The sequence below is a fragment of the Hyaena hyaena genome, unplaced genomic scaffold, assembly GCF_003009895.1.
Source record: "Hyaena hyaena isolate Hyena2069 unplaced genomic scaffold, ASM300989v1 scaffold_0, whole genome shotgun sequence".
In the NCBI taxonomy this organism is placed as follows: Eukaryota; Metazoa; Chordata; class Mammalia; order Carnivora; family Hyaenidae; genus Hyaena; species Hyaena hyaena.
In genome coordinates, this window is record NW_024080632.1 from 7,441,265 (window position 1) to 7,466,242 (window position 24,978).

The following is a 24,978-nucleotide window of genomic DNA, read 5'->3' on the forward strand; positions in this document are numbered from 1 at the left end:
GAATTCTCCAACCTGGCACCGTTCTGTAGCCACAGTGGCCTGCTACGACTGGGGTCCTACCCCAGGGCCTTTGCACCTGTGGGTCCCTGTGTCTGGAATGTTTTTTCCTCTGGTCTTCGGCCAACTGGCTTCCTTCTTCCCATCACAAAGGCACTGACTCCTCGGAAAGACTTTCTCCAAGCACTGTACTTGAAATCTCTCCACTCCTCCCCACCCTGAGGAGTGTATTGTTACTCTTTTTACTTTCCTCCTCAGGGCTTGCAATCATCCCGACTCCACTGGCACCGCCTTTTTCTTTTGTGTCATGTGTCTCTCTCCCCCTCAAGTATCAGCTCCACGAGGGCAGGGGCCTTCACGTTTGTTCACTGCTTTGACCTCAGTGCTGAGTAAGGCTGGATCATTTGGTGGTCAGTGTGCAGTTGAGCGAGTGAATGAATGAAAGAGTGGAGTACACGATGAGCAGAGCAATGAGGCTTCCTTTCCAGGGAAAGCTGCAGTTCTTAAGCAGAGCACTCCAGCTTGGGGTCGGGGGGATGAGGGTGTGGCTGTGATGCTTCTAGAACCGTACACTCTCTGAGAAAACATGTTGTGGTGGGATTAGGCGCCTCCCCCATGGCTTTTAAATAAAATAAGGGCATCCGTGTCATAAGCCCCAAGGCCTAGAAACTTCTGGAAATGGTGAGACTGTGCACAGTTCTGGTCTCTGTGGCACCGGGCCTGGTCCTTGTCTGTGGCGCTAGGACGCAGCCATACACACCCTGTGAACCAGCGAGTCCCCCACACGGCCCTCCCCTCCTCTTCTCTTGCTTGCACTGGACGTGGTCTTTGCTGAGAAGTCACATGGCTGCCTCTCTCAGAGCGCCGAGGTTTGAGGTGGGGAAGGGCTGGCTTCGGGCCAGGCAGGGCCCCGCTGCCGGCTGCACACGCGGCCACCCATGGGGCCTGCAGCATGCCATCCGGCCCTCCCGCGCCCTGGGTCCCCTCCCATGGGGTGACAGTGAGGAGAAACCGAGCGCCTTCCTGCACGGCGCCCAGTACATACTAGTGGCTCGGTTAGGAGGGGCCGTTCCGGTGCTCACTCATCTACCCCGCAGATAGTCACGGAGCGCCCACGCCGCGCCAGATGCAGGGCTGAGGCAGGGGGTGCAGAGAGGGCGCTGGGCCCGGGGAACAGAGCCTCTCAGGGACAAGGCGCATCAGACAGTCGCACCCGTGAACACGAAGCGGCAGGAAGACGGGGTGGGGGGACTGAGGGGGGGATTGAGAAGATAAGGGGCATGGTGTAAAGGACGAATCTCCGATGCTCTGGGAGACCTGAGGGCCAGGGGGGCCAGGGGGTGGTGCGTGGGGGCAGCATGCGCTAGAGGCTAGCGACCGGCCCGGGAGGGCACCCATCTGCATTGGGAGACAGCAGATCTCTCTGCTTCTGGAGCCGGGCGGCCGGGCGGGCAGGGGAGGCGCCGCGGCCAGCCGCTTACCATGCCGCTCATGTCTGCGCTCCCGGCTCCGGAGGTGAGAGGTGCAGCCGCTAACCACAGCCCATCAGCCCTCGCAGCTGGAATAAGACAACGGCGGGATGCGGAGCCGCGCTCCCGGCCAAATAAAAGCCTGTTTTCCCAGGCCTCCCTGGCGGCGCAGGCTCCGGACCAGAGGCTTGTGCGGGCGGATTGCTGCTCTACCATTATGTTCTCTCGGTGCCACTCGCGGGCACCACGGCCTGCCGAGGGCCTGAAAGCTTCTCGATGCCTCGACCCTGCTGGTTTGCAACACGCTCGGGAAGAAAGGGACACAGCCAGTGGCCGACTTTCCTGCTTCTTCCCCTCCTCGCTCTCTGTTTTCACCCTCCCACACGCGAGGCGCGGAAGAATAGCACTTCACCTACCGCGGGCTGCGAGGCAGAGAGGGGGGAGCTGGTTCGGGGCCCGGAGGGGAGGCGGGGGCAGGGCAGGGGCGAGGGGGAGGGCGGCTCTGTGCACAAGGGCCGTCTCGCTATTCCCTCTCGAAGTAGCTCCGTCTGGTGTCAAGGCCTTTGCAGACTCAGGGCAACTTTTCCTACGACCTTCATAGAACTGCCCTTTGTCGTTCAATCCAACGGGTGTTTGGTCGGCATCACCTGGTGACTGGACACGGAATCCCCTGCCGTCTTATAGGGACTATGGGGACAACGGGGAGGACGAAGGCTTCCAGAAGGTGGGGAAGCTGGGGGCTTAAAACTAGCTGTCAGTGCAGGAGCCTGGGCAAGCGGCACCAGGCCGGCTCCGAGCATGTTTGGTCCTCACAGCTGCGTCGGAAGGCAGGGCGTTGCTGCCAGCTTTCCCCAGCGAGGAGCCCTCCTCCTTTCCCTCCTCCTCCTCCTCCCTACTGTGCGCTAAGCGCCTACTGTGTGCCAGGCATGGGGCTCTGCGCTCGAGACAGGGAAGTGCTGTGGCCTCCAGAGTCAGACGGAAACGCCCCGTCCTGAGCGCTGCCCACACGTTGGCACATTCCGTCTGACACACACATGCGCGCGCTGGGGGTCACTTGCGCCTGTGAAACGCGGGCTCCTCTGCGCCCTGTGTTCTCTGCCCTAGCACATCCGCCGTAGCCGGGCCTGAGTGCGGTGCAGGGTCGACGAGGTGCCCCTGGCGGCACAGAGAGGGGACACATTTGTCACACGCTCACTTGTGCATTACAGGCATCACCTCCCTCGGCCACAACGAGGCAGGCACCCCAGTCCTGCCGTACAGGTGACAACGAGCTGGCCTGAGTGCCTTGCCTGGGGTCACGGAGCAGGGACCGGGGCGCGGCCTGGGGCAAACGGGAGGGCACCGGCGCGCCTGCTGAAAGGAAGACTCCTGACTCAGCCGCGAGCAACTAGGTGCCCCCTTGGGCAAGTCATCTGCCCTCCTGTGCCTCAGTTTCCTCGTGTGCGAAAGGGACGGTGACAACGGTATTCAGCGCCTAAGCTTCTGCAGGACTAACCCCTGTGGTTAACGCCCGCACACAGCACCTGGCACGGAGCGCGGCTTAACAGATGAACGTTGTTACGGCGGTAATAATCATCATCAGCGCTGTCGAGCCCCACCCTTCATGGAGCTGCCCACCTTGACCCAGGCTCATCCGGGACTCGGGGCTGCAGAGGGGCCGGTCGCAGGGGCTGGGGCGCCCTCGGTGGGCCAGCAGGCTTTGTGCCTGGCCCGGCTGGATGGCTGAGATGCCGGCCTGCCTCTCCCTGGCCCGCATTCCACCGGGAGCGCTTTGTCGCGGCCTCGGGGCTCAGGCTGGGCCTCCACCCAAGGTCCGTGCGCCTTCCTGGCAGAGCTCAGGGCAGAGGGAGGAAACTGCACGGCTCCCACCTGCCCTTGGGGCCTGCCAGGGCCCGGGAAGCACCGAACAATGCGGATTTGGACATAAAAGAGCGGGTGTTTTTCACCACAGGGAAGGGGCAGATCAGGGGACAAGGGTCCGGCCGGGAGAGCAGGAAGCCAGCAGCCCCATTCTGAACCCGCAGGGGGTTCCTGAAGAGATCAGACAGACAACGGGGTGGGTGGGTTAGAGGGACGCATGATTCCGGGCACCTGTTCTGCACAGATGCGTCTACCCCCACCCCCGGGTCCAGCGGGCGTGGGAAGGATGGGCAGAGCCGTCACCCTCGGTACGGGGCACTTCAGCCTGACTACACGAGTCTGAACCTGCCCTCCCTGCCCCGTTTACTGTCTGCACGACCCGGGGCAAGCTACTTCATCTCTGCGCGCCTCGTCCCTTCATCTGAAGAATGGGCGCACAAGCAGCCTGGACCTCCTGGGAGCGTGAGTGGAAAAAAACAAAAAGGCATCTCCTGCTGCTTTTGTTATTCTGCATGCCGTCTTCACAATGGTTCTAGAAGTGGTGGCTTTGTTAGACTGGTTGGCTCGTTCGCGGGCAAGGGACTCCTCGCCACACACCCAGCCAGAAGGCGGCAGAAAGGGGGTCCTGTTGATGACAAGGGCAGCGCTCTCTCCTAAAGCCAGCCTTCTGGGGTGACCAGGACCTTACTGAAAATTGGACAAGATCGTCTTACCAGAGGGGTGTGGGCGTACACGCACTTGCACGCCCCCCGGGGGACATTTCTGGGTGTTCACAGCCCCTCTGAGGCCAGCCCTAGACTAGGGGCCGCCAGACAAGGTTTCACGGATTCAGGGTACAAATCCCTGTCTCTTATCTTGCTGTGTTCTGGAGGGAGCTTGCTTTTGTTTTAAGAGGATTATCACGTGTTTCTTTAGGAAACAGTGCTGTGAAACACCACTGGGAATTCCTCTCGGGCTCTCTGTCCCCCAAACTCTCAGGCTGCCTTTCTGCCACCTCTGCACGAGCCGGACAGGTGAGGCCAGTGCAGAGGGTTGCCACATGGCCACGCTTCGGAAAGACCCTTCCAGACCAGATGCTCTGCCCCTCACCCCAGCTGCACGCCTGGACGCTCGTGGGCAGGACACGTATTCTCTGGTGTCCCCCGGAAGGTGCCCCTGGGGGACGTGGCCCTCTGGCTTACAAATGCAACGGGCCAATGGGAGGCCCCGAGGAGAGCAGAAGTGGGAGGAGAGGGAGCTGCAGGCATCCCCCCCCCCCCCAGCTCCCCACCTGCTTGGTTGGGTTCTCTGCCACTGGCCGTGTCCCCTGCACCAGGGGACTGGGTGGCTGTCTGCACCATTTCCTCCCTCTGCTCCTGCAGGCCCTGGGATGGGAGGGGAGTGGGGGGGTGAGGGGTGGGATCGCTCACCTCCCGCCCCTGCCCACCCCTCCACATTACAACCTCTTCCTGCCAATCCTCGGGGTGAGTTCTGTTTCCCAGTGGGACCTGCCTACTCTTAGTGCCAGGACAGCTGGGAGCACTGGCCTCCACAGGCTCCGTCAGCTCCGAGTCGATGGCACCGATGGCCCCTTCCAGAACCTGCGAGGGTGATGCTCCTCCAGGGACAAAGGGAGTCTCAACACAGAGCCCGGCTGACCCTCACAACCACCTCGGGGGCCTCATGTCACCTCTGCACCTGAGGCGCCGTACCTGGAAGCGGGGACACCGTGACACGCACGCCACGGGGCCTTCCGTGAGGGGGCGCGGTGTCAAGGCCAAAGGGCGGTATGACGTCTCCCATCACCATCTACTACTCATCCCCTGCGTTTCTGGAAGGGACCCTGGAGGTTCTACGTTCAGGGTCTGGCTGAGTCCGGACGAAGGCAGCCGTGCAGTAAATGCTCACACACACGCCCCCGCCCCCCCAGTACGGACCCCAGAGCGGGGCTGCTGTTCCAACCTGCCACTTTCCAGCTGCGTGACGGCGGGCAGTGCCTCAGTTTCTCTGTCTGTAAGATGGAGTCCGCAGCGCCTGAAGCGGCTGCGGCTCCGTGAGGAAACGTGAGACCCCGCAGCTCCCAGACTGAGGACGGGCCCGGCACAGAATGAGCCCTTCACAGACAGCAGGGGTCACGCGTCATCCCTCCGACGCCGGCCTGGTCTCGTTCTCCCGTCTGCAAAACGGGGCTAATCGTGCCCGTCTTGTGGGGCTGTCGGGGAAGGGATGGGAAGAACCCTATAAATAAGCCTCTCCCCCCACCAGGACCGTCCCTGCTTGTCGAGGCCTCGGCCGGCAGTCGATGCTTGGAGATGGCCGACCCCGCGGAAACGCCCCTGGCCGGCTCTCCGCTGGGGTGAGGCAATAACGCTGTCTTTGGCACTCAATTTATTGAAGGGGGCTCCTCTCCCAGGCAGGGCATAACCGCTGAGTCTGCAGGCCGCCGGCCCCGGGGACAGGCAGGGGGTGGGGAGACGGGGAGAGTCCCTTACACAAACATTTGCCGACGGGTGCATTTGGGGCTGCCGATGGCTGTCGATAAGGACAGGTTCCCTTCCTGCACGTCAGGACTTGGGGACTTATTGAGTCGTAAGCCGGCGACTGTGTACTCAGTCCTGATCCCTCCAGCTGCTCGTTCGCCTCAGCCTGAGGGCCCTGCTGTGAACGTAGGACATGGTCTCCCTGCTGGGGAGGCCTCAGCCCGGTGAGGACAGACAGCAAAAGAAAGAAATTAGGAACAGACGAAGGAGAGCAGAGGACGGAGCCATTACTGATACCTGAGAAGGAGGGTGGACCAAGGGAAGGCTTCCTGAGGGAGGGGTCATTTGAGCTGGGCCTTGACGGCTGAATAGGCACCGCCTGGTTCAAAACCACTTGGAGGGCTGGGCATCGGGCATTGTGAGCAGAGAGAAGAGCACATGGGAAGAGCATGACACACGACACGGCGTTTGGGAAGGGCTGGGAAGTGCAGGCAGGGGTGTGTCCTGAAGGCAGGGGTGTGTCCTGAAGGGTCGGTGGCTATGCAGTCCTATTTCTGCAGCTCTTAGCACACTTGCCGGGGATGTGGCCTCACGTCCCCAGACCCTGCCGGGGAGCCCGCTTGCTGGCCCAGAGCAAGACACGTGAGGCCCAGGGAGAACTCACAGCCCTGAGCGGGCCACCCCCTCCCTAGGTCCCCCTAAGCTGCTACATGACTGGGGCAGCGAGGGTCACTGGCCAGGATGGTGAATGAGTGTGTCCCCACCCCAGGCTCCATCCCTACAAGGACAAGTGGGGGAAGGGCGGGCGGTGTGGCCAACACCTCGACTGCCTCCCGGTGACACCACTGGGCGGCGGGGATGGGGGAGGGCAGCGGTGCCGGGCGCTGGGTGGACTGGTCCATCCGGGAAAAGTCCCCGAGAGCCAGGAACCTGCTAGTTGTCCCCAGGACCCCTGGGTAGAGGAAGACAGACCGCTACCGGAGACCTGATAGTGGCCAGGGCCGAGGCCATGGGTGAGGCCACGGGGCCCTTTCAACAAGCCCGGCTTTCCCAGGCCGGCGCGAGGAAGGGATGCGTGCCCAGCTCAGTGAGGCTTCCTGGACCCCCATCGCTAGGCCTCCAGGACCCTGAGGCAGGAGGCCAGCAGCCGCCCCTTTCTGGCCAGGCCCTGCACACACTTCTGAGACGGCGGGAGAGGAAGGAGAGGATGCAGGTTCACCTGAGTGTGGGGGTGCGCTGGGAGGGGCAGTGGGGGCACGTGCCACATGCCCGGTGTGGCCCAGGTCTTGCGGCTTTCCCTCAACCCCTCCTGACTCCCCAGAACTTGCCGGAGAAGACAAGGCCCCGGTGAGCCCTCCACGCTCTCCACTTCATCTGTTCCAGCCACGCTGGCCTCCCGTTTCTCACGCGCCCAGCCAAGGTCCCCACTGCTCAGGTGGCCCTTTCGTGGGCACGAACGTCAGCTCTGCGGGAGGCCTTTCTAGACCACCCGCGCAAACAAGTGTGCCCACCGGCCTCTTCCACCCGGAAAGACGGCCGGCTAGGTCGCAGCCGCGAGCGCTGGGACGGAACAGGTGCTTAGTGTTTGCGGGGGAGGGCTGAGTGATCGGCGAGCCCACAAAGGTGTGTGAGAGGTGGGTCAGGACCGGGGACCATGGCAGAAAACGCACGGCCCTCAAACCAAGGAAGTGAGGAGGGTCGAGCAAAGAGGTGGCAGAGGGTAGGGGTTTTGGCGGCAGTGACCCCCTCAGGCTGGCCGCTGCGTAGAGAGGGCCACCAAACGGGGGCAGTGCCAGCCAGCCAGCCAGCGGAAACCTGGCGGGACGGAGAGCGGAGGGGGGTGATGGGGCCGGGAGGGGACAAACACCATGACCCCAGGCTCCTCCTCTCCCCAGTCTCCTGCCAGGCCTCCCAGTGACCCGGCCCAACCGGAAGCCAAAGGGCACAGAGACTGCTGACGTGGTGCACGCTGGTCGGCCTCTGGGTGCGCAGCGAGGAGAGGAGGGCGGAAGGCAGAGCAGGGGGCAGCTGGGGGGCGCCCAGCGCGCTCTGGGAGGGAGAGCGGGCACCCTGACGCACGCGGCCCGGCCCGGCCAGGGCCAGGGCAGCCCTCTCGGGGGCCCCCGCGCGGCATGCTTACCGTGGAAGCGCTCGGCCGTCTTCCGCCGCAGGGCCTGCAGGCTCACCTCGGAGTCGGCCCACTCCAGCACCAGCCTCCGGCCGTACAGGTGGGTGCTGTGGCACAGGGCGTGGAAGGCTCTCTGGGGGGCGAGGGCAGGAAATGGAAGTGTCAGTGAGCTGGGCCCTACCCGCAGGCGCTCCCTCCTGCCCCCTCCCACCCACCGCGACCTCGCGCTCAGAGGCCAGGTTCCGGCCCTTGTGATCCCTGCTCCCCGGCCAGGGGGTGGGAGCTCTCGGCCACTTTATTCGATTAGAGGGTTATGTCCCAGGGAGGGAGCTGCCAGTGACAGTGCCGTCAATACGCCTGCCGTCCGGGCTCATAATTGGTGCTGGGCCAGTGGCGTCTCCTTCCCCGAGCTGTGTCCTGCCCGGGGAGGGCCACCCCATTAGCTGGCTCACCTCCCACCGGGCCGTCTGGGGCAGCGCCGTGCGAGAGGGCCGAGCCCCATCTAGCTATGGTCACAGCCGTGCAGGCCCCTCACTGTCCCCTGGTAGCCCTGTCCTTCGCTAGCCCTGCGGATTCTGTCCCCGGCCTCTTATGCCCTAGGCCAGGACACCCCCGGTCCCCCGATGGCCTCCGGGCTCCCAGGCTCTGGCTCCTTCTCCCAGCTCAGTAGCCCTGTCTTGCCCTCCCCGAGTTCACGCATGGCAGCTTTACTGAGATACGATCCACATACCACGCAAGTCACCCACAGGAAGCACAGGGCGCGCTAGTTCTCGGGACATTCAGACGTGTGTGGCCGTCCCCACAGTGTCACAAGGTTTCCCACCCCCAACCTCCTTGCCACATCTGGCCCGGTCCCCGGTCTCTGGATCTGCCCGTTTGGGACGTTTCATATTGACGCAACCACAGGACTGGCGAGCTCCCTCCCAAATGTCGCAGGGGCCCTTCCCGGAGCACTCCCGTGGCTCATGGAGGCCACGTGCCTGGAGCCACCGCGCCTGCGCAGGCAGGCAAGCTTCCAGGGCTTACGCGCGTCGATGCATCTCCCAGGCCTCAGTTTTCAAATCGATGAAGTGGGAAAGTCGGAGGCGTGCCAATCTAACGGCTCTAGGGGAGAAGAGGAAGATACCTGGAACGGGGGGGTGGGGGGGGGCGGGGCGGGGGGGGACACACAGTAAGCGCTCAATAGACTCGAGCTCTCCTCGTGGTGGTGCCACTGCAGACTATCACGCTTGCACCCTGAGGCCGCAGGTCAGCAGTGGGTGCTCGTGACCCCTGGGAGCCACGGTGGCTAACGGTGGCCCCTTCGCCTCTGCTTCTGGGCTGCGGCAGCACCACGTGGCCCGAGAAGTGGGGCCACGGGGAGCAGCGTGTGACCAGGAGGGCCCTGCGCCAGACCTGGATCCCGCCCCGAGCCCGCAGCTGCAGCGTGACTACTACCGGCTGGACCCCCTTCTCTCCAAGGAGAGCTGTTGGAATCCAAACCCCCAGGGCCTCAAGTTGTGGCCTTATTTGGAAACCAGGTCTTTGCAGATGACGTCAAATTGAGAGGACGGCACACTGGAGAAGGAGGGCCTCTCACCCGACTACGACTGCGTCCTGGTGAGAGACGGCCGCGCGCAGACAGAGACACACGGTGAGCGCCCCGCGGGATGCTGCTGTCCCTGGAAGCTGGGGAGAGAGGCAGGGGACAGGCCTCCCTCAAAAGGAACCAAACGCTCTTGGCCCCTTGAATTTGAACTTCTGGCCTTGAGAACTGGGCGCCAACACAGTTCGGTTGGTTTTGTCCCTATGGTGCTTTGTTAGGGAAGTGTAGGGACCTTGGGAACTACTGGCTACCGCTGTAGCCTCTGTCTTCTCATCTGTACAATGGGGTAAGTGTGGGATTACCACGCAGCAAGCCCCGGGGGGGGTGGGGCACAGAGCTGACCACCCCCCACACGTCGGAACCTGAAAAGCCTGGGTGGGCCATGCACCTTTTAAAAATGAGACATGTGGCCGAATTGAAAAAAAAACCACTTTGTTCTCAGATCCGCCTCTCCGAAGAGGGCCAGGTGCAGGAAACTTTCTCTTTCCCTTTTTTTTTTCCAGTTTAATTTAAAAAACTCTTTCCGCCGCCAGCAGAGCCCCTGCGTTTGTTCCACGCGGAGATAAAAACGCATCTGGACCCCGAGCCGAAATGGCCCATTCAGAGCTTTAAAACACACGCGTTCTCAGCTGGCGCGGCACTGAGGCAGCCGGGCTGGGGGGCCGGGGGTGTTGAGACAGGGGAGAGGAGTCGGCGGGAGTTGGTGTGGCCAGTGGACGGCGCCAGGGTCCCCAAGGACCTGTGGCCCCAGGGACATGGTTGAGCGGGGCGGCCGGGAGGCAGCGTCTGGTGGAAGCAGAGCCACAGGGAGGAGCAGAGCACGGGAGGTGGCCCGGCCTTGCTCTGTGCCTGCGGCCGTGGGGCCTCAGACTGGCGTTTCCCTCCTGCCCCCGGGAGCCCCGTTCTCCGTTCCCTTGCCAGGAGGAGCCCGGGGAGGTTCACCAGCACGGGAGCTGCCAGGGACCCCCTCTCCCGGCCCCCTCTGACATCACCCCTTCCCAGCGCTCCTGTCCTCCTTGAAGGGATTCTGACGCCAGGAGGTGGCGGGGGGCGGGGGGCGGTCTGGGCCTGGGCAGCTGGGGTTCAAATCCCTCCTGCACCACTTAGCAGCTGTGTGAGCCTGGGCAGCCTGCTTAACCTCTCAGGGACGTACTTCCTCAAGGGGCGGCTGCAAAGAACGGACAGGAGGGCCCGCGAACTGTGAAGTCCAGCACTTCCGCCAGCACGGCGGGCTGTCATTGCCATTACGGATGCCCTCTGCGCCCCTCGTATGGCCTGAGAACAGGAATAACGCTCGGAGGGACACAAAAGCTCTTGTGCGTTTGGCACTGGGAGGGCAGCACATGGTTCCTCCCAAAATAGGACTCCCCCCCCGCCGCCCCGTCCCTTCTGGTGAACATGCGACCAGGCTGCTTCCCTCAACGCCTGCTGCCATGGTGGCCCCAAGCTGTCGCAGGCGGCGGGGACAGTGACTCAAGGCTGAAAACTGGCCTTGGACAGTCTGGACTAACTGCATTTCACTAAAGGAGCCTAAGGAGACTTTGCTGTATTGTGGGGGGGATCCTAGGAGGCAGGGAGGGTTCGGGAAGGGGAGGACACAGCCCAGGCCTCAAGGGGCTTTCAGACGAGTGCAGAGGAAGACAGTGAGGAACACGGAAGGTTCCAGGCACAGCGGAGGGGAACTTGCAGCCCTGGCCTTCCTGGCCCGTGTGCCTCCTGAGAGCCCACGCCGCCTTCCCCTGAAGAGTTCTGGAACCTCAGCTGTGGGCACACGCCCTCCACCAAGTCGGGTCTCAGCGCCTTGTTTATCTTGGAGCGCCCAGGGGTCAGTGCCATGTGGTGTTTCGGGAGGAAGTTCCTGGCCGTGTGCTTCTCTCACACCCACCTTCTTTCTGCTCCTGTTTTCTTCCCTCAGGACCCCCTGGGTTAGACCTCAGAGCGCATGACCACGGCCTACTCACGAGAACGGACACCTCTCTCCGATTTCAATGAAAGGAAAACAGAGGCGCTGGCTAAGGCCTGTGTGCAAGCCAACTTCCTTCCTGCTTTTCCTTTCAGACTCCGTACGTCCCACCCCTGGGCCTTTGTAACACCCGCCCTGGGCTCGGAAGTGTGCCCTGCTCTCCTCACAGACTGCAGCCAGGCACCCTCCCCGTGCCCTGTGCACACAACCTCCATTCCGGCACCCGCCCTGTGCGCCAACCTCCTCGGCTCAGCCTCGAACCCTGGAGGGAAGGCCCCCCCTCCCGACACCCCCTAGTACAGTGCTCGGGACAGGGAGTGACCAGGAGACGTAGTACCCCCCCCCCCCATCCACAGGGGACACGGTCTAGGGCCCCAGGGGATGCCTGAACCCACAGGCAGTACTGAGCCTCATCTACGTGGTATTTCTCCTGCACACACATGCCTGCGGGAAAGTTTAACTTACGAATCAGACCCGGTAAGAGCCTCAACGACAATAACTAATAGTGAAGGGCAATAACTAAGACAACACACTGTAATAAAAAGTTGTGCAAACATGGTCTCTCTCTGAAACATCTTACTGTACGGAACTCTCTGGTCCCCTCGTTGAGGACAAGAGACAATAAAAGGCCGTGTGACGAGATGGAGTGAAGTGCGTGACGCAGGCGTGTGACATGGTTATGAGGCCACGTGGCCTGAGGAGGAGGCCCATCTGCTTCTGGAGCACAGTCGATCGTGGGTAACAAACCACAGGAACGGAAACTGTGGATGGGGGGGTGGGGTGGCTACTGTATTCACAGAGCCAATGGGGCAGCACCCCTCACCGACGTCTGCAGACTGCAAGGGATGGTCAAGGTGGTCCTGGCTAGAGATGGCGGGCTGGCTGAAGGAGCCTGCTGTGGTCCCTTCTCAACCCTGCGATGCAGACCACAGGGACCGAAGAACAACATGCCGTGTCCGGCGGCCCTTGGGCACAGGCCCCCTTGCCTTTCGGTGAGGACAAGACCTGGCGTGCATGGTCCGGGGTCTGGCAGCCGGGAGGGGAAGGCCTGATGCTAGCGTGTAGGACTTCGGGGCCCTAGGGGGCGGGAGCCGGTACCCAAGCCACCCGTGCACAGTAGATGGCCGGAGCACCCCCCGGCTCACTGTGGAAATCTACGGGTGCGCTTGCCAGTCCGTGAGGAGAGGGGAGCCTCTGCTCCCTGCAGCCGCTTCCTGTCCTCACCTCCTACCCCCCTCTCGGCCCCCACAGACCGTGTGACCCAGGCTCTCGCCCTCTGGTTTCTGTTTAGGTGAGCAAATGGGAGGCACCCGCAGTCCTGTGGGGGGGGGGGCAACGGGGCGGGGGGACAGCTTCCCCTGCCGGTGGCCTCTCCCCTCTCACTGGTCCCAAGCCCTACTTAGTCCTCCATAAATCTCTCCTGGAGCATCGGGGGTTCTGCTGACCCAGATGGCTGCCCTGAGTCCCTGTGCCTCGACCCCGGGGCAGATGGGCTTCTTGCTGCAGACGGCAGGCCTCAGGGCGGGGCCCCACTCCGAGAGGTGAGGCCCACTGCGGAGGGCGGGCCAGCTGGGGTGCAAGCCGACTCCCGTCATCTTCAGGTCCCTGGCTCAGCTGTACCAGAACCACGCCCCCTGGGTCTCCTCTGACCCGAGCCACCAACCATGGACACCAAGAGCCTAGCCTCCACCGCCTCTTTGGCTCCCCCCCACCCCCGGAAAGCAATCTTCGAAGGCGGAGCAGGGAAGGACCGTGGCCGGGCCTGGCAGCCATCTTCCCAGAACAGGAAGGCGCTGGAAGGCTGGCCTTTCTGCAGCTCTCCCTGGAGACACAAGTCCTCCCCCGCAACAGAGGTCCACTCGCTGCCGTTGGCTGGGCCACCGCCCCAGGCTGAGCACGGGACTTCTGTCTTTACACGTCCAGGCGCCTGCGGGCCTGCCGCCCCTGGCCGAGCACAGTGCGGGGGCTACGGCCCTCAGCAGACGTCAGGTCCACCTGGGCACGGGCAGCGCCAGCCTGCGCCAGGCCATCTGTACCCCCAGTGCCTGGAGAAAGCGTGGCCTGAGCCAGCCGAGGGTGACCATGTGTGCCCAGGCGCACAGGCCTGAGTGGAGGGGACGGTGCTGGGCCCTGGCTGGGGCTGCTGGGGGGGGGCTTGGCTCCTGGGAGGAGGGTCTGTCGCCCCGGGCCGTTCTGTGCCTCTCTGGGCAGCGTCCGGGGGCTGAGGGGCAGACCGTTCCGCCCCTGCCTTATGGCTCCCACGATCCCACGGGCTCTCAGTCCATTGTGCCAGCTGCCCAGGGCCCACGTTGGGGGGTGGAGTGGGAGCCGGTCCCGGGACAGTCTGGGTGACCGGCCGTGGGACCCCCTGCAGCGCCTCGGGCCATTTCACGCTAGAGCACCGCAGACCTGAGGACGAGTTTCTGGGAGAAACGCCCGGGGCCCTGGCTCTAGGCTGCTGGGTCTCCACCTCCCAGATGAACAGACGTGTCTCCTGCCTTTCCTGCTTTCCTCCACGCGGCCCCATCCACTTCAAGACAACACCAGGCGGGTCCAGAGGACCCGCCAGGAGCCAGGGCCACTCAAGGGGACCCGAAGGCAAGGCACCGCCTCTGACCTCTGGAGAGATGAAAGGGCCACCAGGGAAGGAGGTCCGACGCCAGGTCGCCAATGGGCAGAAGTGACAAGGCAATGGGGCGGTGCGGCATGGTAATGACCTTGGGCTCCAAGTGGGGCCCCTGCCACCTTCTGGCTTCGTGATCTGCCGAGGAACTCCTTTGGGGTTCTTCTTTCTCAGCTGCAAAATGGGGGCACTTGGACCTCCCATGGCCGCCAAGAAGAGTAAGTAAGAGCACCTTCCATTGGCCCCCGTGCCCGGGGCACGGCAAGGCCCTGGTTCCTGGTGGCTGCTGGTGCCGTTGGCGGTGAGTTGCCAGTGGAGCTCCTGCAGGGAGAGAGTTGTCCAGCTTGGCCGTTCCCTGGCCATGCGTCCTGCCCACCGGATAAGCCCGAAGTGAGGACACTGGAGCCCTGGTCCCTCTCACGTGGCCAGAGGCCCGGACGGAGGGACAGGCTGAGCCGAGGGGCACCTCACAGTGCTGCCCTGGTGATAAAGGACGCCCACCTGCTACGCTGAGGACAGTGGCTTGTAGATGTGTTGGCTGAACCTGAATCCTGGCCTTGAGATGTAAGGCTCAGGATTCAAATACACTTTTTGAATTAGGCTCTAATGATGGAATTAGGCATAAACCTCCCTAAAGAAACACAGGCATCAGTGTGCACGCCTAGCAACGGGCCTGAACACAAAGGTGGGGACAAAACCCCCAATTCCCGACTGTGCTTGCAGTTAACATTTCCGGAGACAAACAACCGCTACCCAGGCTTCCGAGCAGCAGCCCTGACCCACGGGGGCCCGGCACTCTCAGCTGTCACCCCTTCTCTGGTGCTGCGGTGCCACGGCCCGGCCCCGGCCCTTCGTTTCCACACTCGCCTCAGGGGCCACTATTATTTCCAACATGGGGACGGACAAGAAGCCTGGGGTTCTGGGACGTGAAGCCCCTTCCTGGTGTTCCCAGCCTCCTCCCCTGCTGGGCCGACGGCCCCTTAGGACCCCGCTGCGCTCCCACAGGCCCCACGGAACCTGTGCTCGACTCCCTTCTTACACTCAATTAAGCAAACGTGTGTTGAGCTCACGCCACTGGTGATCTGATGGCGATCTCCATTCACAGGGCAGGCAGGACGGCCCGGCCCCGTGTTGGCCCCGCCGGGTGCCCTGCCCCGAGCGGCTCCATCTGGCCCCCTCACGGTCCCCCTCTCTCTGCCACAGGTCTGATTTCGGCAGAGTCCTCGAGGCGACGGCGTGGGCGCGGCCAGGCCCGGGCCTCTCGTCCATGTCACACACACCCCGCCCCCCCGCCCCCTCCCCCAGCACTGTGCAGACGCGAGAACCGGGAAGGGACACATTAACTGGTGCGACCCCACAATTAAAGCGGCGGTTGTTTACCACGGTGAGAACAGCGCTGCCTGCCAACGCCAGCCGCCATCACGTCTCCCTGCTGCCGGCTCCCCCCAAGTGTTTATTTAAGCCAACACATTGCTCTGCTAATTGGATAACATTCCATGTGAAAATAGACCTTTTAAAACAACAGCAGCGGCAGCAAATAAAAACAGCCACAACTGCAAAAGTACAAAGGCGCGGCGGGCTCGGGGAGGGGAAATTAAAGGCGCACGCATGGGGGAAAAATTAATATTCCGGTTCCCGGGCTGAGAGTCCGCCCTTCCCATCCCTTCTCTTCCGGGCTGGCCTTCCTCTCCTCCTGCAGCACCAGCCCGCTCTGGGCAAAACATGGGGGGAGGGGGAGGCAGTGGCTGCACAACAGAAGCCCTGTGGCTACGGGGGCCTCTCCGGGACCAGGCTGCCGTCGGGCTCGGGAGGGCTGGACGCTGGCTCGCGTGCTCATGAGCCCGACACTGGGGTGCTCACTCTCCTGGGCACGCTCCCAAGAGATGCTCTGGCCCCTCCCCCAAAACGCCTCTAATAGGCAAGCCCTTCTCTCTGCGGGGTGCCAGGTGGACAGCGGCAGGGGTGCCAGGGAGGGGGGGCCGGCACTCAGGTTAAGTGAGTGAGTGAACCAGGCGGGGAGCACCCTGGACGCACAGGCTTTGGTGTCTGGCTATTAGCACGCGGGGTTTCCCAGCTCTGCCCAGGTCTGGCTGCATGAGGCCGGGTGAGTGACTTCACCCCTTCGAGTCCCAGTTTCCCCACATGTCAAACACCACCTGCCTCTCGCCTCCTAGAGTCCTGGGAGGATTAAAAGCGATGAGGGCTAAAGCCCAGCAGCCTCCCTGCCAAGATGGGCTCTTAGAAGTTGGCGGTTCTCATCGCTGCCAAGACGCCACCCTTCTAGAAACGTCAGGGCCCAGGGAGCCATGGGGCACCTGAGACAGGGAGACGACAGTGCACAGAAGTGCAGACCCAGGCCACCCGGGGAAGACCACTGCGTTTGGGACCGCAGAGCCCGTGACTTCCAGTCTTTCCTTGCAGCCTGGCTCACCCCCTCCCCCTTGAGGGGGCGGGCTCTCTGGGAAGCATCGGCTCACTGCCCCTGGAGCTTTAGGGGAAGCTGGCATGTTCAGAGGGGCTGACGTTCACTGCCCAGGACATCGAGGGCTGACCAACGTCCCAGGGTGCAGGAATGTGCCAGATCACCGAGCCCGTGACGAGGGTAGACGGGTCTCCTCCAGCCCAGCGCCTTGGCCCCGGTGGCCAGGCCCAGGCTTCGCAGGATCGGTCCACGGGACTCTGCGGCGGTGCAGACAGAGCTCAGCAACCGCCTGGAGACCCGGAGGGACGCATGCAGACCTCGCGCAGGACTCCCAGGGCCGCTGCAGGCTGGGAGGAGACAATGCGCGTGCGGTGTACATGTCACACACAAAGCCGGCGCGCTCGGTCGCGGGGGCCTCTGGTTATTGTCATCAGTTGCCTGGTTACTCTGAGCTCTGCCACGACAGCCTCTGCCACGCCTCGTGCTAGGATTCTCTTCACAGCCTGGGGGTGTGCGCTCGACCCAGAGGGGCCTGACGGGTGACAAAGTCCCTGGTCGTGTGCGGGCTGGAACGCGGTGTCGTGGAGGAAGCTCAGAAGACTCAGAGCGGAGGGTGGAGGGACAGTGCAGACAGGCACGTGTGCCGGGGGGCTGCCTCCAGGGATGGACCGCAGCTAATGCTCGCCTTGGCCAGCAGGTGAAGGGGGCTGGCTGAGGCTGGTGAAGGAGCACTGTACTGGGAGCCAACATACCTGGTCCCGGCCCCAGCCAGAAAAGATCTGTTTCTCTGCTGCTTCCCAGACTCGACACTGAACGCTCAGCCATTCGTCACCCTCTCCCTTCTCCCCCAGTACCCACCCCCCATTTCCCCTTCCCCTCCCCTTCTCCTTTCCTCCCTCTGAGCATGGCCCCGGGGCCCCTAGGGGAGGCTCTGACGCAAGGCTCAAGGGTGACCCAAGCCAAGAGTGACGCCCTCCATCTCCAGGAGGGGGTCCTGCCGGGCAATGGGGGTGGAGCCCCCAGCAAGGGATGCAGGTGGCTGGGGATCAGTGACGCCCTGGGAAGGCTTCTCAAGGAAGGCTCCTTCCCCAGGTGCTTTGGAAAGATGACAGCCACTTGGGGGTTGCCCGCCCGAGGGTGGGGATAGCATGATCCCCCAGCACCCCCACAGACTCCTTCTGCGGGAGTAAAAATCTCGGGGCGTTTTCCTCGGTGTCTCCTCACAGCCTCGCACCCCCTCTTTGGACTCTCGCCCACCCTCGACGCGGACGGCAGTCAGAACTGCGAGCAGACGCGCACACGGCTCTCCGGGCCAGCGGCAGGTGCTGAATGTGCCACTCGGCAGACAATACAGTTCTTCAGACAGACACGGAGAAGAAGAGGGAGAGGCAGCTTCCCCGAGAAGCAAAAAGAGCAAAGGATGTGCAGGGGGACGCGCTCCTGGTGGGGCCCCACCGCATGCAGGGCAGCTCCACACACAGGGCCCCGTCCTCACCTCATGCGCCCGGAGCAAGGGCTGCTGCGGGGCCGTGGGAGCCCGGCTGCCGCCTGCGGCGGGGGAGGGACCGCGGGCTGAGTCCTTGCTGCCCTCAGCCACCCCTCCCCCTCCTGGAGCCCAGGACCGAAGGCGGGGAAGGGACGGACCCCCTCCGTAAGTCCCGGACCGCTGTGCTGGGCTTCGGAAATCACGTCCGCAGCCTGGCTCTGGGGTCAGGCGCCGCCCCGTCTACCTGAGGAGCGGCCCCTGCCCCAGCGATCCCGGGGGACAAGACCGTGACCAACGGCGTCCCGGCAGTGCCGCGCATGGAGCTGGGGGCTGGGAGCCCACACCTGGCCTGACCCTCCAGCCCAGCCCCGGACAGAGGCCACTGTGTGCCAGAGGCATGCCTCCCGGCTGAGGAGCTCTGAAGCTTTCCCCTCGGCCCTGTCCCGTCTCCTCCTGAGTTCACCCCATCATCGCCTCCTCACCACAGCGAACCGACCGACAGAGCCCCCGGGGTCAGGAACACTCCAAGAACATCACCCCACCCAAACCTCACAGGAGCTCCCTGAGGAAAATCCTCTCCCGGCTCATAAAGGCTGGAGAAACGGAGGCACACAGAAAGTCCGTCGCTTGCCCGAGGTCACTTGGCAGACAGGGGAGTGCTAGGACCCCAACTCAGGCCGTCTGGCTTCAGAGTTTGTGCCCTACGAACGAGCCCCTTCACGAGAGTCATCTCTCAGGGTTGGGAGTGAACCCCCTTTCCGCCCCTGGTCACAATCTCATGCAGGAACCCTGATATCAAACAGGCGCCAACAGCCCTATACCCTCGCCGCCCAACCCCCGCGCCCGCTGGAGCCCAGAGCTGGTCGGCAGGCCGGGGAGGAAACACCGCCCCGCACGCCCCTCCCGTCCGTCTGGGGTGAGGGCACGCCGGCTCTCGAGGGAACAGGGCTGGTGGGAAGGGGCAGAAGGAACCCACTTGTCTCCAGCACTCTATGCTGGGGGTCCCTGTGCACCCTCTGCCTTCACCCCGGAGGGTGCTTTACACATGAGGAAACCGAGGCACGGAGCACGGCTGGGGGGCCACGCTGCCGGCAGGAAGGGCCCTGGACGGCTGCCCTCTGAGCCTGTGCGGGTCCCCCCAAAGGCGCCGGCCCTGCTGCCGCATGCAGGGGTGCCCACGGACAGGCGGCGGGGGAAGGCTGCCAGCCGAGAAGAAAGGAGAGCAGATGTCCGGACAAACGTGGCCACGTGTCGACAAAACAGGCACTTGAGTTCAAGACGCTGAGACAAAGGTGGCTGGCGAGGCTCCCTGAGGTCCCAGGAGTGCCCTCTGCGCCTGTGCGTGTTCCCAGGGCCCACAAAGGCCGCAGCTGTGTCCCTGACATGTCACCTTCGGCTCCGCCCACCGGGGCTCTGGCAATGCGCGCTCGCTCGCTGAGGGCCCACGGGTGTGATTCTAATACACACTCTGCCCTTCCCAGGGAGGGGTCCCGGCGCTGGGGAGACCCACCCGTTGCTTCCCCACGCCCTCGAGGAGAGGGGAGGCCAACAAGGGGGGCCTCGTGAGAGGGCCTGCGGGGACAGTGATGCCGCCACCTCCCTTGGGGATTCGGCAGCCGCGAACACAGCCAGTCCCCTGACCACACGGCCTGTGCTCCTGGCACCCACGCCCACCTGCCACACTGCGGCCAAGATCGCGACAGGCCGCCGCTTCAGAAACAAGAGGGGTCCTGTCCCCGAGGAGCCTGCAGAATTCTGTCCCCGTACTTCCACCCCGCGGCCCCCGCCTGGGCCAACCTTGTCTGTAAGCAGCGCGACCCACAGGCCCCAGCCCCAGGTCCCCAGCTCCAGGTCCCTGTGGGAGCCTCCTCTCCCAGCACCGCCCCCGGACCCCGCCTTTGGGGGGCGCTCACAGTCGGGGGCTCTGTCTGACCTCGGGAGGCCTGGGAAAGCCACTCACATCCCCACATTGTATCCAAGAGCCTGCTTCTGTCACGTGGGTGGGCGAGCGAGGGAAGGAGAGGGGGAGGGAGACCCAGGGCTGCCCCCACCCTGAAATGCACCGCCCAGGGTCCTTTCTTCCGAGGGAGCGGCACAGATGAACAGGGACGGGGAGACACCGACACCGGGAAAACCAGGCGGGGCAGGGATATGCCCACCCACGTCCCTTCAGACGTTTCGCTGCTTCTACAAAGGGCTGGGGGATGGGGGCGGGAGGGGAAGCGGGGGAGGGCCCTGCCTCACCTTGGCATCCTGCTTCGTGAGGAAGTCCACGAAGCCGAACCCTCTGTGTGAGCCGGTCCCGCCCATCTTCTTCGGCAGGCGGACGGTCTTCAGCTCCCCGAAGGTGCTAGAGACAAACGGCAAACACAAGAGGTTTAAGAATTGGGGCCCACGCAGGGGATGGGGTGTGTGTGCGTTGGCAGGACCAACTCGCACACTCATCCCTTCTGGTTAGAAAAGAGAGGTGCTCACAGGTCACACACACACAGCACACACCCGGGCTGCCTCCCCGCCGGCCAGTACAGGCTCCGGGGCACACGCCGGGCCTCCTCCTTTCAGATCCCGGCCATCGTGCTGGGCAGGGAGGGGTGACGGGCTTGGAGAGGCTGATGGAGAATTCCCAGTCCTCCCCTGGCCCGTGGGGCTGAGGGTCTGGCAGGGGGTTGGGGGTGGGGGATGCAGCCCTGCACAGGCAGGTCAGGGCGCGGGCCGCTCGTTGTGTGCAAGCCAGGCACGCGGACGCGGAGTCAGCAGGGTCTCCTGGCCTGAACACGCCTGCACGGCCGAGCCAAGCACACCGCACGCCTGTGTGCACTGAGCAAACAGGATGAGCCTTTTCTCCCTGACCCGGGATGCAGGGGGGTGGGGGAGGGGTTCTTCAGCGCTCCGAGCGCGGGAACCAGGCACCTCGGCTCCTTTAAACCCCAGATCGTCTACATTTGGGCTTTAGTTTTGATACTTGCTAAACCAAAGTCAGGCCAAGCTCGGGAGACAAAAACAGCTTGGCTCCCCCTGGCAGGGATCTAACAGGTAAGCACAGCCGGGACCCTCCCCTCCCCCGCCACCCGCCCTCTCCTCCCACAGAAATGCCTGAGAAATTCCCGGACAAAAGGATCAGGCCTCCCCGGCTCCGCTGTCTCACTTCCCAGCCCCAACCCCATCCTAATGTCCATTTATCAAATATATATGCACAGATCGCTGCCAATAAATATTTAATGTGCGCGGCATCTGAAGAGGGGTTGTTTTATTTGAAAATCTCCGTGTACTTGCGGGCACCTGGGCGCACACGCGTACACTCAATGGCCTAGGATGCTCCGGGGCCAAAGACCGATTGGGTGAAAAACACAGTTAAGGGCCGTAAGCTCTCGTGAAACGACAGAAGCTAAATCCGAGGCGCTACCCGCGGCCCCGCCAGCATGACCAGGCATCAGCCGGCCCCATTTCTGAAGGCAGGGCGCTGTGTAAATGCAGCATTATGAATCCTCAAAATGAATCTGCACGTCTCCTCAGAGCTCTCCCGGCGGCCGCCCCCAGGCTGGGGAGGAGGCCGGCCTCCCGGGCAGGGGAGGGGCTGCGGGGCAGGCGCTGGGGCCCTGTCAGTCTTGCGGGCCTGCCTGCTCCTCTGGGCTCCGGGCTCCGGGGGGGCCCAGTGGCTGGGCAGGTGGGGAAAGGCAGGAAGGTGAGGCAGGAGGCCCGAGGAGTCCAGCCTGCAAACCCTGCTTTCTTCTGCCACCTAAAGGCCATCGCAGCCCATGACATCGCCACCTCTTCCTCCACGGGAGCCCCGGGCCTCGGTCAGGGCATCTGTCAGGGCAGGCAGGGGGAGGGCGGGGGGGGATGGCTGAGTTTTCTCATAGGCTGGTTCAGATAAATGGTGCTGTGTGCCCGATGGCCCTGAGGACCAGAGAGTGACAGCAGTTACGACTGGTAGGAGGAGGCCTCGGCGCACACCGCCCAGGTCTCAGGTGCCCAGCGCGTGCTGTGCTGTGCCCACAGCCTGCAACAACCCATGGGTGTGCAGGTCCCCCCACCCCTGCCCCAGGCCCCAGGCTGGGCCCCCAGAGGGCTCACTGTGCTTCTCAAGGAGGGCACTGGTGCGGACGCCTGTGTGCCCTCTGCCTTCCCGGAGCTGGAGCCCGGCTCTGCAGAGGCCGCCTCCATCTCGCTTCTCAGGGAAGCGGCAGCAAGGAGGCCAGTGCCTGGCTCAGTGAACAAGGGAGAAAACAGCAGTCCCGGCTGTAGATACAATTGCTGGCACGTCGCCGCCAGCACTCACAGGGACGTGTCGAGGACTGTGTGGAAGCAGGCCACAGGGCATGTACAAAGAGCACAGATGTGAATTAGTCTTGCCACCCCCATTTTACAGATGGGGAAACTGAGGTCAGGGAGGCAGCAGCTCCTGTTAGCAAGGGGCAAGGTTAGGATGCGAACCCGGGCGGGTCTGATGGTAAGCCAGAGCTCTGTCCACGGCTGGAAGTGGGTAGCCGGGGAGGGCTTGCTTGGACCCTAATGGATCCGGTGATGTACCCAAGACCCCGGGACAAAAGAGAGTGACCGAGTCCCAGTTCCTCCCGTTCACGCCACATGCCAGCCTCTGCCTCTGCCCACGTGGATGACCATCCTGTCCCTCGATGGTCCTGGCGGCCTCTGCCCAGATTTCCTCACGGCCCTAATTTCTGGTGAGCTGGCTCACGTGAGTGTGTGCGTGAGAGACGGGGGAGAGAAACAAGGCCGAGGCTAATTCCTCCCTCGGCCGCGAGCCGCAAGCCAGGGGTGCTCTGTGCATGACAAGCAGCTGAGGGTCTGCAGAAAGGCAAGGAAAATAATTAAAAGGTGGAGAGAAAAGCTGATGAGCAGAGGCTGAAGGCAGTGTGCTCGCGTGGTCTGGAGAAGTGGCACTGAGAGCTCGGCGCGGGGTGGGGGCGGGGCGCATGGCAGAGGGGCGCCCTGGATCCCGAGGGACTGCGCGCAGGAATCCGAGGGGGGGCGTAGGGAGGCCACAGCTCCCCTCTGCACGGCATGAGATACTCCGTCCAAGGACCCAGTAGCTCCAGAAATCCCACTCTTCTTCAAGGGGGAGGGGGTGCCAAGGAACCGGTCACGGCACGTGTCTCCCTTCCTTCTGAGCACAGACCGTGCCAGAGAAAGCGGAGCGTTAAGGAGCAGCTGCAAGACTCGGGTTCGATCTCAGAAGGGACTCCTTGATGTCTGGGAAGGCCTGAGATGAACGGAGAGTCTCAAGACACTGCTATTGCTGCCCAAACCCCAGACGCCAATGACTGAATGCCTGTGACGTGCTCGGCCTTTTAAATATTGATTCCAGGGGTGCCTGGAGGCTCAGTTGGGTAAGCGGCCGACTTCAGCTCAGGTCATGATCTCAGTTTGTGGGTTCGAGACCCGCGTTGGGCTCGGTGCTGACAGCTCGGAGCCTGGAGCCTGCTTTGGATTCTGTGCCTCCCTCTCTCTCTGACCCTCCCCCGCTCATGCTCATCTCTCAAAAATAAACGTTAAAAAATATTTTTAAAATACAGTTTCCAGGTATACTAACGGTAGGTAGGCCAGGAGTGCCGCTGCCTCCATTTTCCCAGGTGAGAAAACCAGAGGCTGCAGAGGCCCGGTGACCTGCCCACGTCCCACGCCCAGGCAGGCTGGTGCCCATGGCTGCCACTCCTCTGGCCCGAGAACAAAGCGGGTGAAGGTGGAAGGCTCTGGCTGCTTGTATAACTGCGCGGGATAATATAAGGCTGATACTAACGATCTCGCAGCTATATCGAAAGAGAATTAAAAAGGAAAAAAAAAGGTTGGGGGGGAAAATCGATGAAGTACCTTTAGCTCCTTGGAGATAAGCGATATATAAATACCAGCCATTACTAAGGCTCTTATCTGACAGGAAGGTCCACGGAGCCATTTTTAAGAGTGGCTTTTGAAGGAAGTTCTGCGTGTCCCCGGGTCTCCTGGGAGCAGAGGCCGGGCGGGGCCGCCAGGGATCAGAGAGGGAGGAGAAAATCACGGGGCACCCAGGAACTACCCCCACCCCCAGCCCCGACCCTGCCGCTGGGGGAAGGAGACAAGTACACTCCCCACTGTGTAGATAATAGAAACCACAAAATAGCAATTACTGTATCAGAAGCTGTGAATACAGAGGACATACCGGGCTTTTAAACACGGCCCTCCTTCCCTCCCCCACCCGCTCACACTTCATCACAAACTCACACCTCACTTTTCCAATTATTTCATTCACCTTGGGTTCACCAATTACTCCCCCACGCTGCGGCCCCGCCCCCTCTGCCGTGCCCAGAGCGCATGACCGCCAGCTGATGGGGGGGGGGGGTTTTGCCACAACTGGAGTTTGGTGTCACATTTCTCGTTTCTTCCCAGGCGTGCAGGGGTGGGGGGAGGGAGAGAAGGGAGGGGGGGTGCGAGGTGTTGAGCCAGGCAAGCCAATTATGCCCAGCCCTCGTAAACAGGTCTGGGCATGCAAATCATGTCTGCACACAGGCCCGAATGCAGGCACTGTGTGTGTGTGTGTGTGTGTGCGCGCACCCGCATGCTGTGCACCCCCCGGCTGGACCATAGCCCTGGCCGGTGGCTCCTGGGGTCTTGGCTGTGCCGCTGAAAACGGATGCATCATCTTCTCCCTCCTCATCTGAAGTGATGGGGATCGGGAGGAAGGAGTGAGAAGGGAGAGGTGAGGGGGAGGCAGAGAGAACCCTCCAGAGACAGGGGTGCAGCTGCTCCCAGTGCCTGGGGTCCGGGGCTTAATGAGCTGGCTGGGGGGTGGCCCAGCCCCCTGGCCTGTATGCTGACACCGAGTGGGGGGCCGGCACACCTCGAAGAGCCCAGGCCTCTCGTTCCCAGGACGGGAGTCCTTTCCGCTCTCCCACTTGGATCTGCCGGAGGGACCGGCAATCCCGGCAGAAGTGCCGAGCCATGTAGGGAAGGGGGTTGGCACGCCTTCCCTTCCACCTGCGCTCAGTGCGCTG

At 63.0% G+C, this 24,978-nt stretch overlaps 1 protein-coding gene across 2 annotated transcripts in view; it reads right to left on the reverse strand.

Annotated features, from left to right (window-relative positions):
• The window catches only part of RBM19 (RNA binding motif protein 19), a 131,724-nt gene that overhangs the window by 24,112 nt on the left and 82,634 nt on the right, over nucleotides 1-24,978 (reverse strand). For both annotated transcript variants that reach the window (XM_039251191.1, XM_039251267.1), the window contains exons 22-23: nucleotides 20,237-20,342; nucleotides 7,926-8,046 (exon numbers count right to left, since the gene is read on the reverse strand). In XM_039251191.1, coding sequence (XP_039107122.1) covers nucleotides 7,926-8,046; nucleotides 20,237-20,342 — 227 coding nt within the window. The remainder of the gene's footprint in view (nucleotides 1-7,925; nucleotides 8,047-20,236; nucleotides 20,343-24,978) is intronic.